This window comes from Hylobates moloch, unplaced genomic scaffold (assembly GCF_009828535.3).
Source record: "Hylobates moloch isolate HMO894 unplaced genomic scaffold, HMol_V3 SCAFFOLD_5, whole genome shotgun sequence".
Taxonomy (NCBI): domain Eukaryota; kingdom Metazoa; phylum Chordata; class Mammalia; order Primates; family Hylobatidae; genus Hylobates; species Hylobates moloch.
The window spans coordinates 133,588,321-133,602,484 of NW_026652280.1; the positions used below are offsets into that span (position 1 = coordinate 133,588,321).

Below are 14,164 nucleotides of genomic sequence, written 5' to 3' on the forward strand. Positions count from 1 at the left end.
CATCAGAGAATTCATATCTTTTTCAAAATTCTTTTTAAGAATGTGCAAACAAGAAAGTTCAAAGACCACTGATCTTGATTTTCCTGTATTGGAACCCACTGGAGTAATTTCTTTGTCTCTGGAAGGCCAAAGTTACATTACATATGATGACTAAGAGGCCACAAATTAGCACCTCTGAACACAACCATATGAATTAGTTTTGGATTAGCTAGCTTTTACTTAGAAAAACCTAAATTTTCAAGTGCCATAAGAACAGGCACCAGCACAAGTACATTTGGATGTTTGTAAAGTAGGTCCAGTATGTGACATAAAGGATGGCCAGGCCTCTGCAGTGAGAGTTCAGGAAAACATCAGACCAGAGGCAGAAAGGATCTGGCCTAAATTTGCCAAGGCCAACCTGCTTGGATCCATCTTGGGACTCATCCAAGTGGATTTATAGCCAAACTGCAAGTCCAGTGGTACAAGGGCTCACTGTACCCACCTGGGTGCAAGGTCCTCAGCATGGGCCCTGGAGGGCCAGGGTCCTGGGGCATGTGAAGACAAGGGAAGCAACTCAAGTTTGAAATGAAAATCTTCTAAACTACTTTTCACCATTCAAATAAAACATTAATTTCATTTAGTCCTGGGTGACTCTAAAAGGAAACTCGAATAACCATTTCTTCTCATTTGGTTCAAATTTTGTCCTTGGTATCCTTGTTTACATCCTTTACCGTGAGAAACCCCAGACCACCATGCCTCCCTCACTTCCCTCACCTGACCCTCTCAAGGCTCTTCACATCACCTATTCTGAACTCTTCTCAAGTCTCCCTAGTTTCTGAGGCTTTTCCACTGTGCCCTCTGTCTATCATCAGCAAAATCCTCTATATCCTCAAACACTTCTCTAAGTATCTCCTGCACCTTCTTGTCCTAACGCCAACCTGGCTCATCCCTGTGGATGCTGTTGTCCCTGCAGCCTTCCCAGCGCCCTCATACCACTGGAGTGGGAGGTAGGAGAGGGCTCTTCCATGCTTCTTTTAAGCTATTCTTCCTCCCTCCTCTCTAATTCCTCCCCCTGCCCATTATCTTTTTTAAAACTCATGCCCCCTGATGTTGTCACTCACCTTCCTCATTCCTCACCTACTCACTCACAGATCACTGTCCTATCAAGGACTTTAGCTTTTGCTACTGACATTTTCCCCAGCACCTCCCCTGTCCTAAGTCTTACTGTTCTTAATACACATGCATATAATCTGTATGACAGTCTGTCCTTGACTCTCTTCCAATGATCCTGCCTCCACATCCCTTAGCCATTCACTGCCATGGTCGCATCCCACCCTAGGTTTAATCACTCCTCCATAGTCTCAATTTCATGGATCCCACTAAAATTACCACATTGTTGTGGTCACCCTGCAGAAGCAAGATGGGCTCCTCCACCTAAAATTTAATTTGGATGTTGAGACTGATGATGCTACACTTGCACCAAGAGGGTGTGAAAAGGTTTATTCACATACTGCAGCTTTCTGGGGAGAGCAAGGCAGGCTCCCAAACTGGTTCAAAAACGGCTTAAGAGAGCAAAGAAAGGAGACTATCTTAGGATGTCATGGTGATTAAGGGGTAGGACCACGGTGAGGGCTCTCTCACATGGGCTGGGTCTTGCACGGTTTGAACTTCCTGCTGGCATCAAAGGCATCTAGGCTTTCTTATGTTTGCACAGAGGAAACAGGAGTGGCAGGGCTTCAAAGCTGTCAGCACATATACAAAATTGAGTCAGACTTGCAATGTAGATATACATTTAGAGACAGTGTCTCACTCTGTTGCCCAGGTTGGAATATATGGCACAATCATGGCTTGTTGCAACCTCCACCTCCTGGTCTCAAGGGATCCTCCCACTTCAGCCTCTGGAGTAGCTGGGACTACAGGTGCACATCACACTTAAGAGTTGTGTGACAGTTTTTTGGGGTTTTTAGCCATGCTTGGCTAATTTTTAAATTTTCCGTAGGAATAGGATCTTGCTACGTTGCTCAGGCTGGTTTTGCGCTCCCGGCCTCAAATGATCCTCCCGTCCCAGCCTCCCAAAGTACTGGGTTTACCGACATGAGACACTATGCCCAGCCTCAGACTATTACATACCTCCTCTCCTATCTTTCCAGATCATTCTCTCTTTTCCCTAGACTCCTACAACCCCTCAACCCCAGAAGGACTTGCAATTCATTGATCCTACCACCTTTTCACTGTCCTTAACCTCTCCATATCCACTCTTCCCTCTTTAATCATCTTAAGTTCCATGGTGAATCATAATCATGCCCTTGCTTATATCCTCAACTTCCTTGCTCTCCTCTCCTTGCTCTTATTCCTTTAGTAAAATGTGATTAAACAGAATTCTCAGCCTACTCTGGACCTGCTTCCCAGGAGCTAATTATTGCTGGAGAAAGAAGCACACTCATACTAACTTGTCTCACTTAAATTCATGACCATAAACTGAAGTGGGCCCTACATGACACTCAACAAGCACACAATTATTTTCTGGTCCATTGTCTTCTCATTCTCCTAGATGACATTTCACACCTTCTTTTCCCTTTTCACATAATCTTTCCCACCTCTTCCCAGCTGATAGCATTTCTTTCTACATCTCTAAGAAAATTGAAGCTATCAGAAGAGAACTTCCAAAGATTCCTATTTACCATGCCTACCCACCTGCCTGCCTGTTTCCATAGATGAACAGTCTGTACTCCTATCTACAGATGATCCTTCCACTTGTGTGTTAGTTTTCAAACGCTTTTTCCCTCTCAAGGACACCACTCCAGCACTTCTCACTTCTTGTTTCTACATGAATTTTCCCTTTTCTTCCAGATTATTCCCATTAAAAACAATATTTCTCCCTCCACCACTTTCTCTCTTTTCTTTCTTTCTTTTTTTTTTTTTTTTAAAGAAACAGGGTCTCACTCTGTCACCCAGGATGGAGTGCATTGATGCGATCATAGCTCACCGCAGCCTTCACCTCCTGTGCTCGGCCTCTCCCCATTTTTTTTCAATCTTCTTTTGACTCTGCTTCTACCACCAGTTACTGTCCCAGATTTGGGCTCCCCTTTGTAAGAGAACTTCTCAAAAGAATTGTTTGTATTAGCCATCTCCAGTTTCCCTCCTCTCATTTTTTTCTTAAACCCACTCCAATCAAGTTTTTCCTCTCTTGCTCCACTGAAGGGTTATCAATGGCCTCCACGTCACTAAATCCAACAGTCAATTCTCAGTGCTCACTCGCAGAGGAGCACTCCCTCCTCCTAGATCCACGAGCTTCACTCGACTTCAGGGCACCTCACTCGGGTCTCCCACTTCACTGGCTGCTCCCTTTCAGTCTCCTTGGCTGGCTCATCCGCTACCCTGCCTTAAAGCTGCATTGGTCCTCAGAGCTCCATCCTCAGTCGTCTTTTATTTACACTCACTTCCTCGGTGATCTTAGGCAGTCTCATGGCTTTAAACGCTATCTAAATGCTGATATCTCTCATAAACCTCTAGCTTGGACCACGCTCCTTAATCCTAGACTCATTCATACATACAACTGCCTAATCAAGATCTCCACTTCAATATCTAATAGATACCTTAAAACGGAACTTCTCCAAAACTGAACTCCTTTTTTGACTCAAACTTCCTCTACTTGTAGTCTTCCCCATCTCTCTTGGTGTTTTCCCCTTAACCTTTATTAGCATTCTTATCCAATTTGATTTTATTGATTACATTTATTATTTATTGCCCCTCTCTCTCACATCCACAAGCGCAAGGATTTTTGTCTGTTTTGTTTATGTAACCCAAACAACTTGAATAGTGCCTGGGTACTCATAAATCTTTATTAAACGAAGGAATGAAACCTCTAGGATTCATCCTTATCTTACTCAGAAATTACCGTCTCTTAACCCAAACAAAATCAATGAAAAATTGGTTTATCTGCAAGCAATAAAATAAGACCAAGTAGCTGTAGTTCCAGCTACATGGGAGGATGGTTTCAGCCCAGGAGTTTGAGTCCAGCCTAGGCAACATGGTAAGATCCCTCTCAAAAACAGAAAGAACCACCACCACAACAAAAATCACCTAGGTTTAAAACCTGTGTCTGTGTGTGGGTTGAAGGAAGGGACAGACATGAAGGTATCTCTTCAGAACAAGGCACCTGAACAAGGCTTATGTAAAAACCAAGTGAGAATGAGTAATGGTTTTCTTCTGGGAAAACCACTTCTCAGAGCAACAGGACGGAATGAGCTCTAACGGGCCACCAAAACTTTGTTAGCATCACGCTTAAACGTGGTAGGTGCGGTAAAAAGCAGCCAAAACAACAACAACAAAAACAAAAAGCTGCTTCTTTCATTACAAGTCACTTGGATCAACAGCTGTTCTCCCACTAGGGTGGCTCTTTTTTCCCTTATTTGGAACTCATTGTCAAAAGAAAGACACCACACCCTGTGTTATGTAGCCTTAACCGAGCAGCAGGCCACGTGCCAGGCTCCCTGCCTTCAGGACTGTATTTAATTCGGTGTTTTTGTTTTTGTTTTCTTTTGAAATCAGTGTTCCTGGGTGGGGCTAGGAAAACTCTGAAGCTGTCTTAAAAACAATATAAACCAAAAAAGTCGGAATTTTTTAAAAGTACATTTTTAAAAAAAGTTGTAGGCCGTTAGAAGCGAACTGGAGCGTGGTAAGGGGGGCACCGAGTTCAGCAGCGGGGCGCCCTGTCCGCGTTCGACGCTGAGCCCAGTCCTGGGGGGATGCCCCGGTCTGCGTCTCCAGCTGCGGCAGACGCCCCCTTCCCCCGACCGCCACCAAGGGCGAGCGAGGACGAGCCAGTCCCCAGGGAAGGAGCCCCAAGCTTCCCTTGAATTTCGAAACAACCCGTCCAGACACGTCTTGACTCCAGGAGAAGAGTCCATGGGAAGCGTCGGTGCTGCCGGGGCGGGTGGTGGGACGCGCAGCTGGGCGCAGCGCGGGGAGCCGGAAGCCGGAGCAGACTGCAAGGCCAGCGCGGTCCGGGGGTCGCCGCATCAGCCCGCCAGGCGCACGCCCCAATTCGCGCGGAGTGTGCTACACCCCAGCTCCCGCGGCGCCCCCTCCCGCCTCCGCGCGCCTCCCCTTTAAGCTCCAGGCGCAGTCGATTTGTGTCGGCGGAGGCGAGGTGCGACTCCCCTTTATGGCGGAGTCGGCAGCAGCCTCTCTGACAGCCGCGGCGGCCGGGCGAACAGGGCAGGAAGCCGGGCCTCTGGCCTCTCGCCGCCGTCACTGCAGCCGGGCCGAGGGGAGCGCGGCGCGCGCCGCGGCGGGGGCGGAGGAGTGGGCGGGCCCGACCGGGCAGGGGGCGGGGAGGCGGGGGGAGGCGGGGAGCCCGGCCGCCAGCGCTCGGGTCCGCCTCTGACTGCAGCGCGGCGGGGCGATGTGTGATTACCATGGCGAGGAGTCTCTGTCCGGGGGCCTGGCTAAGGAAACCCTATTACCTCCAGGTAGGCCGGCGGCCGCCCAGCCACCCGCTGCGGGAGCACCCGGCCGTGTGCCCTGCCGCGCCGCGCGGGACTCGCCCGCTCCCCTCCTCCCTCCCTGGGTCTGCGCCGGCCCGAACCCCGTTGCCCCCTGCCGTCCGGCACCTGGCGGCGCGCCCTCCCCAGCCCCCTCAGCGGCGCTGCCGACGCCCCCCACCGCGGCCTTCGCGGCTCCCGCGCCGCGGCCAGCCGGGCTCCAGGGCCCGGGTCGTCCCGCCCGGGTTCGCCCTCGCATCCTGAGAGCCCCGAGACGTGACCTGGGTACGACCCCGCGCTCCGGGCAGTGCCGGCGGCCCTGCGCCCCTCCAGGCGGAGCTCGACGGGCCGCCTTCTCCCTGGTGTTTTCGGGGCTTTCCCCCCCTCCCCCGTGGGCCCCCGCAGGTCGGCTGCCCTTGACTCAGTGTCTTGGGTCTTAAGTCGATGGTAGGAAAGGTGGTGTAGCATTCCTCCGTATCTTAGAAAATTATGACAATTTGTCACACCAGTGTTTCCCCAGACCCCAAAAAGCAGCGTATGCCTCGTGCCGAGCCCCTTGGTTGGGTCTTTCCATCACACCCAAGATTTAAATGGGAGGTGGAGATCGATAAGCCTGAACCAGGCGGATGGGTGTTTGCTTTTTAAAGGAAAGGGGCTAGTGGCTGGTCTGCGGATCTCAAATACCCTAGCAATGCAAACGTAATTCTCAGTCATGTCGTGTGTACTGTTCGCGTGTTAATTTTTCATGATTTCCCGTTCCACCCTCTGTTCCGCTGCCAGTCTGTGCCTTGGAACCCTACTACTGCCTAAGTGTACTGTTTGGTCACCAGGGGGACCTAGTAGACACCGCGAGTAGCTGAGCGCAAATCCATCACTCCGATGGAAAAACAACTACAAATCAATGCCTTGCGTGGGTCAGCAGTGTTAGCCAATGCTGCATTCAGAGGACAGTTTTCCTTTACCGCTTACATTAAAAGACCTAAAGGTAGATGATTTGGGGTCAGCTGGTGCTTTTATAAATTATGAAAAAAGTTGAGAAGGTAACCATCATGAGGCAAGTAAATCTTACATTTTTGTTTGAAAATTGTATGTGTAAGTCATTACCCTGAAATGAGTGATGTACTGCAAATTGGAAGCATGATTTGACAAGCCATGATGTTAAGCGTGTACGAATAAAACTGAGTCTTTGTAGCAAGCACCACCAATAGTAATTGTGCCCTTGAGTAACATTCTCACAACCCCTTCTAGAATTCAACCCAGGCCAGGTACCTCTGTGTAATCTTTTATGTGAGTTTAAAAAAAAGCTTACCGGCCAGGCGCAGTGGCTCACATCTGTAATCCCGGCACTTGGGAGGCCGAGGAGGGCTGATTCCTTGAGCTCTGGAGTTTGAGACCAGCCTGGGCAACATTGTGAAACCCCGTCTCTACTAAAAATACAAAAAAAAAAAGTTGGGTGGGCGCCTGTGGTCCCGGCTACTCTGGGAGGCTGAAGTGGGAGTATGGATTGAGCCCGGGGGCGGAGATTGCAGTGAGCTGAGATCACGCCACTGCACTCCAGCCTGGGCAACAGAGTGAGACCTTGCCTCTTAAAAAAAAGAAAAAAAAACAGGCCAGGCGCAGTGGCTCATGCACTTTGGGAGGCCGAGGCGGGCGGATCACGAGGTCAGGAGATCGATCGAGACCATCCTGGCTAACATGGTGAAACCCCGTCTCTACTAAAAATACAAAAAATTAGCCGGGCATGGTGGCGGGCGCCTGTAGTCCCAGCTACTCGGGAGGCTGAGGCAGGAGAATGGGCGAACCTGGGAAGCGGAGCTTGTGGTGAGCCGTGATTGTGCCACTGCACTCCAGCGTGGGCGACAGAGCGTGACTCCGTCTCAAAAAAAAAAAAAAAAAGTGTTTTACTATGGAAATTTCTATACGTTCAGAAAACAGAAAACAGTAATGAACTCTTATATGCCCATCAGCCACCCTCATCAGTATTTTATTTCATTTCACCTCCCCCACTCCCTCTTCCAACCAAACTTATTTATTTATTTATTTATTCATGTATTTATTTATTTAAAGACGGGTCTCCTTCTGTTGCCCAGGCTGGAGTGCAGTGGTGCCATCTGGGCTCGCTGCAGCCTGGACTTTACAGGCTCAGGTAATCCTTTCACCTCAGCCTCCTGAGAAGCTGGGACTGCAGGCGCACACCACCATGCCCAGCTAATTTTTGTAATTTTTGTAGACACGGGGTTTCGCCGTGTTGCCCAGACTAGTCTCAAACTCCTGGGCTCAAGCACTCCTCCTGCCTTGAACTCCCAAAGTGATGGAATTACAGGCATGAGCCATCAAGCCTGGCTGAACCAAAGTATTTTAAAGTTTGGATTTATTTCACAGATAGAGGGAAGAGATGGAGGGCCAGGAAGAGGAGAGAAAGGTTGCAGAGACCAGCTTTGTATACTTGCAGTTTTGCTGTTTGTCTTTAACTGGATGGGGTCAAAGACCAGTTATGTCCTGAGGTGTTCAGGCCTTAGGAGCTGTAAGTTCCCTTTTTTCTGCAGTGTACAGGAGAAAACTTTTAAGCAGTCAGCTTACTTGTAAAGGAACTTCATTCTCAGTATTTTTATTAATCCAGACATCACTGTGGCATTTGGTAACGCTTTTGGAAAATTGTGGCATTACACAATTAATGATATATTTTCAGCCATAATAGACATTCATGAGCTAATGCAGGCACCTAATCACTGTTTATAGCTTTGCTTGTATAGCAGAGGAGATTCTACTGCCTGTGAAGAAAAGAACTTGTGTGGTATATGTGTACAACAGAATACTCAGCAATAAACTGAAATGAAGTTCTGATACACACTGTAACATGGATGAACCTTAAAAACATTAAATATATGAAACCAGTCACAAAGATCACCTATTATTTCATTCATATGAGATGTCCAGAATGGGCAAATCTATAAAGACAAAAAAATAGATTAGTGGTTGCCTGGGGGGAAATGGGGAGTAACTAATGGATACAAAGTGTTCTTGAGGGGGACGGAAATGTTCTAAAATTGATAGTGGTGATGGTTGCCCAAGTATGTGAGTATACTAAAACCTACTGAACTTTATACTTTAAATGAATAAATTGTAGGATATGTGAATTATTAGTATATCTCCATAAAACGTTAAAAAAGAAAAATAAATGAACCGAGTTTATCTCATGAAAGTCGTCCTTCTTCTCTCTGCCTTTTGCTGCAGATTCCACCAAGGTCAGCTTTTTGTTGCAGGGAGCACTTCTTCCAGGGGAGCTGGGCAGGCACACTGTTAGTCTGTGCAGCCTCTCGGTGGGCTAGAAGGACTTGTGACCTGCCTGGAAGGGCCAACAGACGTTTACCTGAGCAACAAGCTTCTCATGGCAAGGCATCTTGCCCAGAGCAAGCAAGCTAATTTACAGTTCCATGTTTTCCAGATATTTTGTTGAAACATTACTTGGGAAATAACACTTCCTGGACTGGCTAAATGATGCAGCACATTTAACAGAGTAGAATCCTGCCTCTGAGATCAGAAACTGTGGGTGTATTAACTGCTTAAACCATTTTTAGGCAGTATTTTCTTCCATGTGCCATTATGGTGCATACTACTTGTGGCCTGCTTGGGTGTGATAACCCAAAATGACACCTGCATTTGTCTGTTTTTAGCAGTGTGTTTTCTACAAACTAGGATCTACTTTGTTTAGGGTTTGCTCATAGTCTGAGTGAAGCTGATAACATAGCAACCCTGTAATTTGTTGGTTTTGGTTTAAAATACCTTCTTCCTTCTCACTGTCGTTAAGTCCTGAGAGAATGAAAGTTAAGACAATTCAGCATAATTCTCTGTACTTAGATTATACACGTTTTCCATTCCAATCATTCTGCCTATGTGTTCTGTTGCATATGAAAAGTTGGTGCAGTTCTAATGGAATTTGAAGTCCCATATACTTGGGTCCTTTGAAGGTTTTCAAGCCGTTTTGCTTGTAAAGGGCTTAAAGTTTTAGAAGTATCCTCTTGAAAACGACTGCCCTAGCAATTTCAGTATGTGTTCAGTAGGGTTGTTATGAGTGAATAGGTAGATGGCATGTTCTAGCTAGGGTGTTTGCACTTGTTTAACATTTCTGATACCCGGCACTTTGGCTCATATTAGTACAATTTTTCAAACATGACTGCTGTGGATGGTTTGGTTCCTTATGAGTTAATGTGGATATTTTGTGAGATTTAGTGCCAGACAGGGTTACTGATACAGATTAACTGGTAATAGTAGTAATGTTGCCAAATACTGTAGTAAGAGTAATATGGCTTTTTGCCCATTTTCAGTCTCCAGGATTATTTTAAATCTAAGGGTAATTAGAGCCTATGGTTGTTCTCTATCCTCCAAAGACAGTAGAGGGAGAAGATCTGTAGTTTGTATAGTTCTCATTAACTTTATTAGACCTGCTGTTCAGAGATTAGCTTTTGCCTTTGCCTGAAATTTAATCTCCAGAACTATGATTAGCTTTCTGAGACTGGTATGTGTACAGAGAGCCACTTGATATTACCATTAGTTGCTTTTGAACCTTTGTTAGAAGCTCAAAGAAATGGTGAATTCTCAGGCAGATTGCATCCTTACCACATTTCTCTCGGACTGGACCATACAGTAAAAGTGTTTCTTCATTGTAGTCTTCTCAGTGCCTCGGATTTTTTTTTTTTTTAAGTTAAAGACTTAAAAGTTTTTAGAGCCATTTTAAGTTCACAGCAAAATTGAGAGGAATGCAGAGAGATTTCCCATATACCCCTTGTCCTGACACATGAATAGCCTCCCTCCTTTTCTTTTCTTTTTTTTCCCCTTTTCTTCTTTTCTTTTCTCTTCTTGATACAGAATCTCCCTCTGTCACCCAGGCTGGAGTTCAGTGACACAATCATGGCTCACTGCAGCCTCTACCTCCCATACTCAAGTGATCCTACTGCCTCAGCCTCCTGAGTAGCTACAGGCACATCCCACTAAGTCCAGCTAATTAAAAAAATTTTTTTTAAGAGACAGTGGCCCCACTGCATTGCCCAGGCTGGTCTTGAATTCTTGGGCTCAAGTGATCCTCCTGCCTTGGCCTCCCAAAGTGCTGGAATTATAGGAATTAACCACTGTGCCTGGCCCCTCCCCTATTTTCATTTTTTTTTTCCTTTTTCTTTCTTTTTCGAGACAGAGTCTCGCTCTGTCACCCAGGCTGTAGTGCAGTGGTGCAATCTCAGCTCACCGCAAGCTTTGCCTCCCAGGCTCATGCCATTCTCCTGCCTCAGCCTCCCAAGTAGCTGGGACTACAGGTGCCCACCACCACTCCTGGCTAATTTTTTGTGTTTTTAGTAGAGATGGGGCTTCAATGTATTAGCCACAATGGTCTCGATCTCCTGACCTCGTGATCTGCCTGCCTTGGACTCCCAAAGTGTTGGGATTACAGGCGTGAGCCACCGCGCCCAGCCCCCTCCCCTATTTTTAACATCCCCCACATAATGGCACGTTTTACTGTTAATGAACTTACACTGACATATTGTCACCCAAAGTCCATAGTTTTACATTAGAGTTCATTCTTTGTGTTGTACATTCAGTGTGTTTGGATAAATGCATAATGACATGTATCCGTCATTATAGTATAAAGTGTAGTTTCACTGCCTTAAAAATCTGTGCTCTGCTTATTCATCCTTCTGTCCCCACTGAGCCCCGAACAGCCACTGGTCTTTATTGTCTCCAGAGTTTTGCCTTTTTCTAAAATGTCATCTAGTTGGAATCATGTATTAGGTAGCCTTTTCAAATAGGCTTCGTTCACTTAGTAATATGCATTTACGTCTCCTCTATGGCTTTTCATGGCTTAATAGCTCATTTCTTTTTAATGCCGAATAATATTTTGTTGTCTGGGTGTACCACAGTTTATCCATTCACTTACTGAAGGGCATATTAGTTGCTTCCAGTATTTGGCAATTATGAATAAGGCTACTACATAAACATCTGTGTGCAGGTTTTTTTGTGGAGTGCCCCAGTTTTTCATCTTGATGGATTATAGTATTATTTTGTATTCTCCATACAAGTTTTTTTGTAGCAGTTAGGTCCATTTTAATGTTTTTATTTTGAAAAGTTGTTTCTAAAAGCAATACTATGTCATCCTGTTAAATACCATCATTTTACATTGTCTGACTGAGGAGGTAAGTTGTTGTCGGCTGGGCACGGAGGCTCACGCCTGTAATCCCAGCACTTTGAGAGGCTGAGGCAGGTGGATCACTTGAGGTCAGGAGTTTGAGACCAGTCTGGCCAATGTGGCGAAACCCTGTCTCTACTAAAAGTACCAAAAATAGCCGGGTATGGTGGCATGTGCCTGTAGTCCCAGCTACTTGGGAGGCTGAGGCGGGAGAGCTTGAACTCGGGAGTTGGAGGTTGCAGTGAGCCAAGACCAAGCCACTGCGCTCCAGCCTGGGTGACAGAGTGAGACTCTGTCTCAAAAAAAAAAAAGAAAGAAAGAAAGAAAGAAAAGGTAAAGTGTTAATATTTTTAACATATCCATTTCTTTTCTTTCTTTCTTTTTTTTTTTTTTTTTTTGTGAGACAGGGTCTTGCTCTGTTGCCCAGGCTGGTCTCAAACTCCTGGGTTCAAGTGGACCTTCCCACCTTGGACTTCCAAAGTGCTAGGATTATATGTATGAGGCTACTATGTCTGGCTGTATTCATTTCTAGATGTTCAAATAATTTGCAAATAATTTTCCTTTAAAACCTTTTAATCTATGAAGTATGTGAGTTTAGAAAACCAGGATATTACAATGTGCATGTTTTAATAAACCAAAATATTAGTAAATGAATTTATCTTTGAAAATAAGTAATTCCTTTTTTGTTGTTGACTGGGCATTTAATGAAATTAAATAGTTATCTTTCTTAGGTGTGATCATGGAATGGTGGTTATTTTTTTCTGTTTCATTTTTTGTTTTTTTAAATTATGGTCAAAAGCACATAAAATTTGCTGTCTTAACCATTTTTAAGCATATAGTATAGTAGTATTAACTATTTTATGCACTTTGTGCAGCAACAAAGATCTGTGTAGCAGATCTCTAGAACTTCTTCATCCTACAAAGTCGAAACTCTACCCATTCAATGACTCCTCATTTCCTGCTGCCCCTGACCCTTAGTGACCACATTCTGCTTTCTGTTTCCATTAGACTGCTTTACACTTCATATAAGTGGAATCACACAGCATTTGTCTTTTTGTGACTGCCTTATTTCACTTAATATAATGTCACCCATGTAGATTATGACAGGATTTCCTTCTTTTTTAAAGGTGAATAGTATTCCATTGTATGTATATTCCACATTTCCTTTATCCATTCATCAGTCGATGAACATTTAGGTTGCCTCTACCTCTTGGCTATTGTGAATTGCACTACAATGAACATGGGAGTGCAAATATCTCTTTGAGATCTTGCTTTCAATTTTTTTGTATATCCAGAAGTGGGATTGTTGGATCACATGGTAATTCTATTTTTAATTTTTTTAGCAACCTTCATACTGTTTTCCAAAGTGGCTTTACCCTTTTACATTCCCACCAACAATACACAAGGGTTTCAATTTTTCCACATCCCCATCAGCACTTCTTTTCTTTTTTTTTTTTAAGAGTGACCGTTCTCATGGGTGTGAGCTGATACCTTGTTTTAGTTTTTATTCACTTTCCTCATGATTAGTGGTGTTGAACATCTTTTCATATGCTTTTTGGCCATTTGTATATCTTCTTTGGAGAAAGTTCCTTCTTGATTTGTTGTTTCAGACTGATATTTATTCAACAAGGTTATGTGTTATTGTGAACAGAGTTCCCCTTTCTTAAGAACAGGGTAAACATGTTTGAAGATATTCTTCCAAGAGAGATTTTAATGTATTAACAAGCTTCTGAATTAGTACATCCATTTCAGATGTAGCATAGTATCAGAGTCATAGACTATTATTAGATCTTAGTGCTAGTGCCGCAAGTTTTACTCCCTGTGCCCCATTGCTTGAAAATTGGGGCTCCTTATTTATTTTAAATCTAGAATGTTGATCAGGCTGCCATCCTATGTACCTTCATTGGATCCTGTATTTTTTTTTTAAAAAGCCATAAAGGATTTTTTTTAGATTATGGGGAAATTTGAAAATGGACTATATATTGGATAGTAGTATTGTATCAATGTTAAATTGTGCTGTATGGGATAGTGTTCTGGTTTTTAGAAAATACAAGCTGTAGTGTTTTTTTCAGGCAAGGTCTTGCTCTGTTGCCCAGGCTGGAGTGCAGTGGCGTCATCATGGCTCAATGGTTCACTACAACCTAGCCTTCCGGGCTCAAGCGATCTCCCACCTCAGCCTCCCAAATAGCCGGGACCACAGGCATGTGCCACCACACCTGGCTAGTTTTTATACTTTTTGTAGAGACCGGGTTTTCACCATGTTGCCCAGGCTGGTCTCGAACTCCTGGGCTCAAGCAGTCGGCCCACTTTGGCCTCCCAAAGTCCTGGCATTACAGGCATGAGCCACTATGCCTAGCCGAAACTAAAGCCTTTAGGGTAAAAGGTATCATAATGTCTGTAATTTACTTACAAATAGTTCAGGAAAAAAATGTTTGTATACACATATACAGAAAGCAGGGTTTCTTAATCTCAGCATTATTGATATTTTGGGCTGGATAATTGTGTGGGACTTTGTGTTGCAGGATGT

General features: G+C 44.9%; 1 protein-coding gene across 2 annotated transcripts in view; it reads left to right on the forward strand.

Moving 5' to 3' along the window:
• Positions 1-5,328: 5,328 nt before the first annotated feature.
• The window catches only part of DIPK1A (divergent protein kinase domain 1A), a 124,519-nt gene continuing 115,683 nt past the window's right edge, over positions 5,329-14,164 (forward strand). For both annotated transcript variants that reach the window (XM_032155347.2, XM_032155346.2), the window contains exon 1: positions 5,329-5,453. In XM_032155347.2, the coding sequence (XP_032011238.1) occupies positions 5,400-5,453 (54 nt within the window). In that variant the 5' untranslated portion in view covers positions 5,329-5,399. The remainder of the gene's footprint in view (positions 5,454-14,164) is intronic.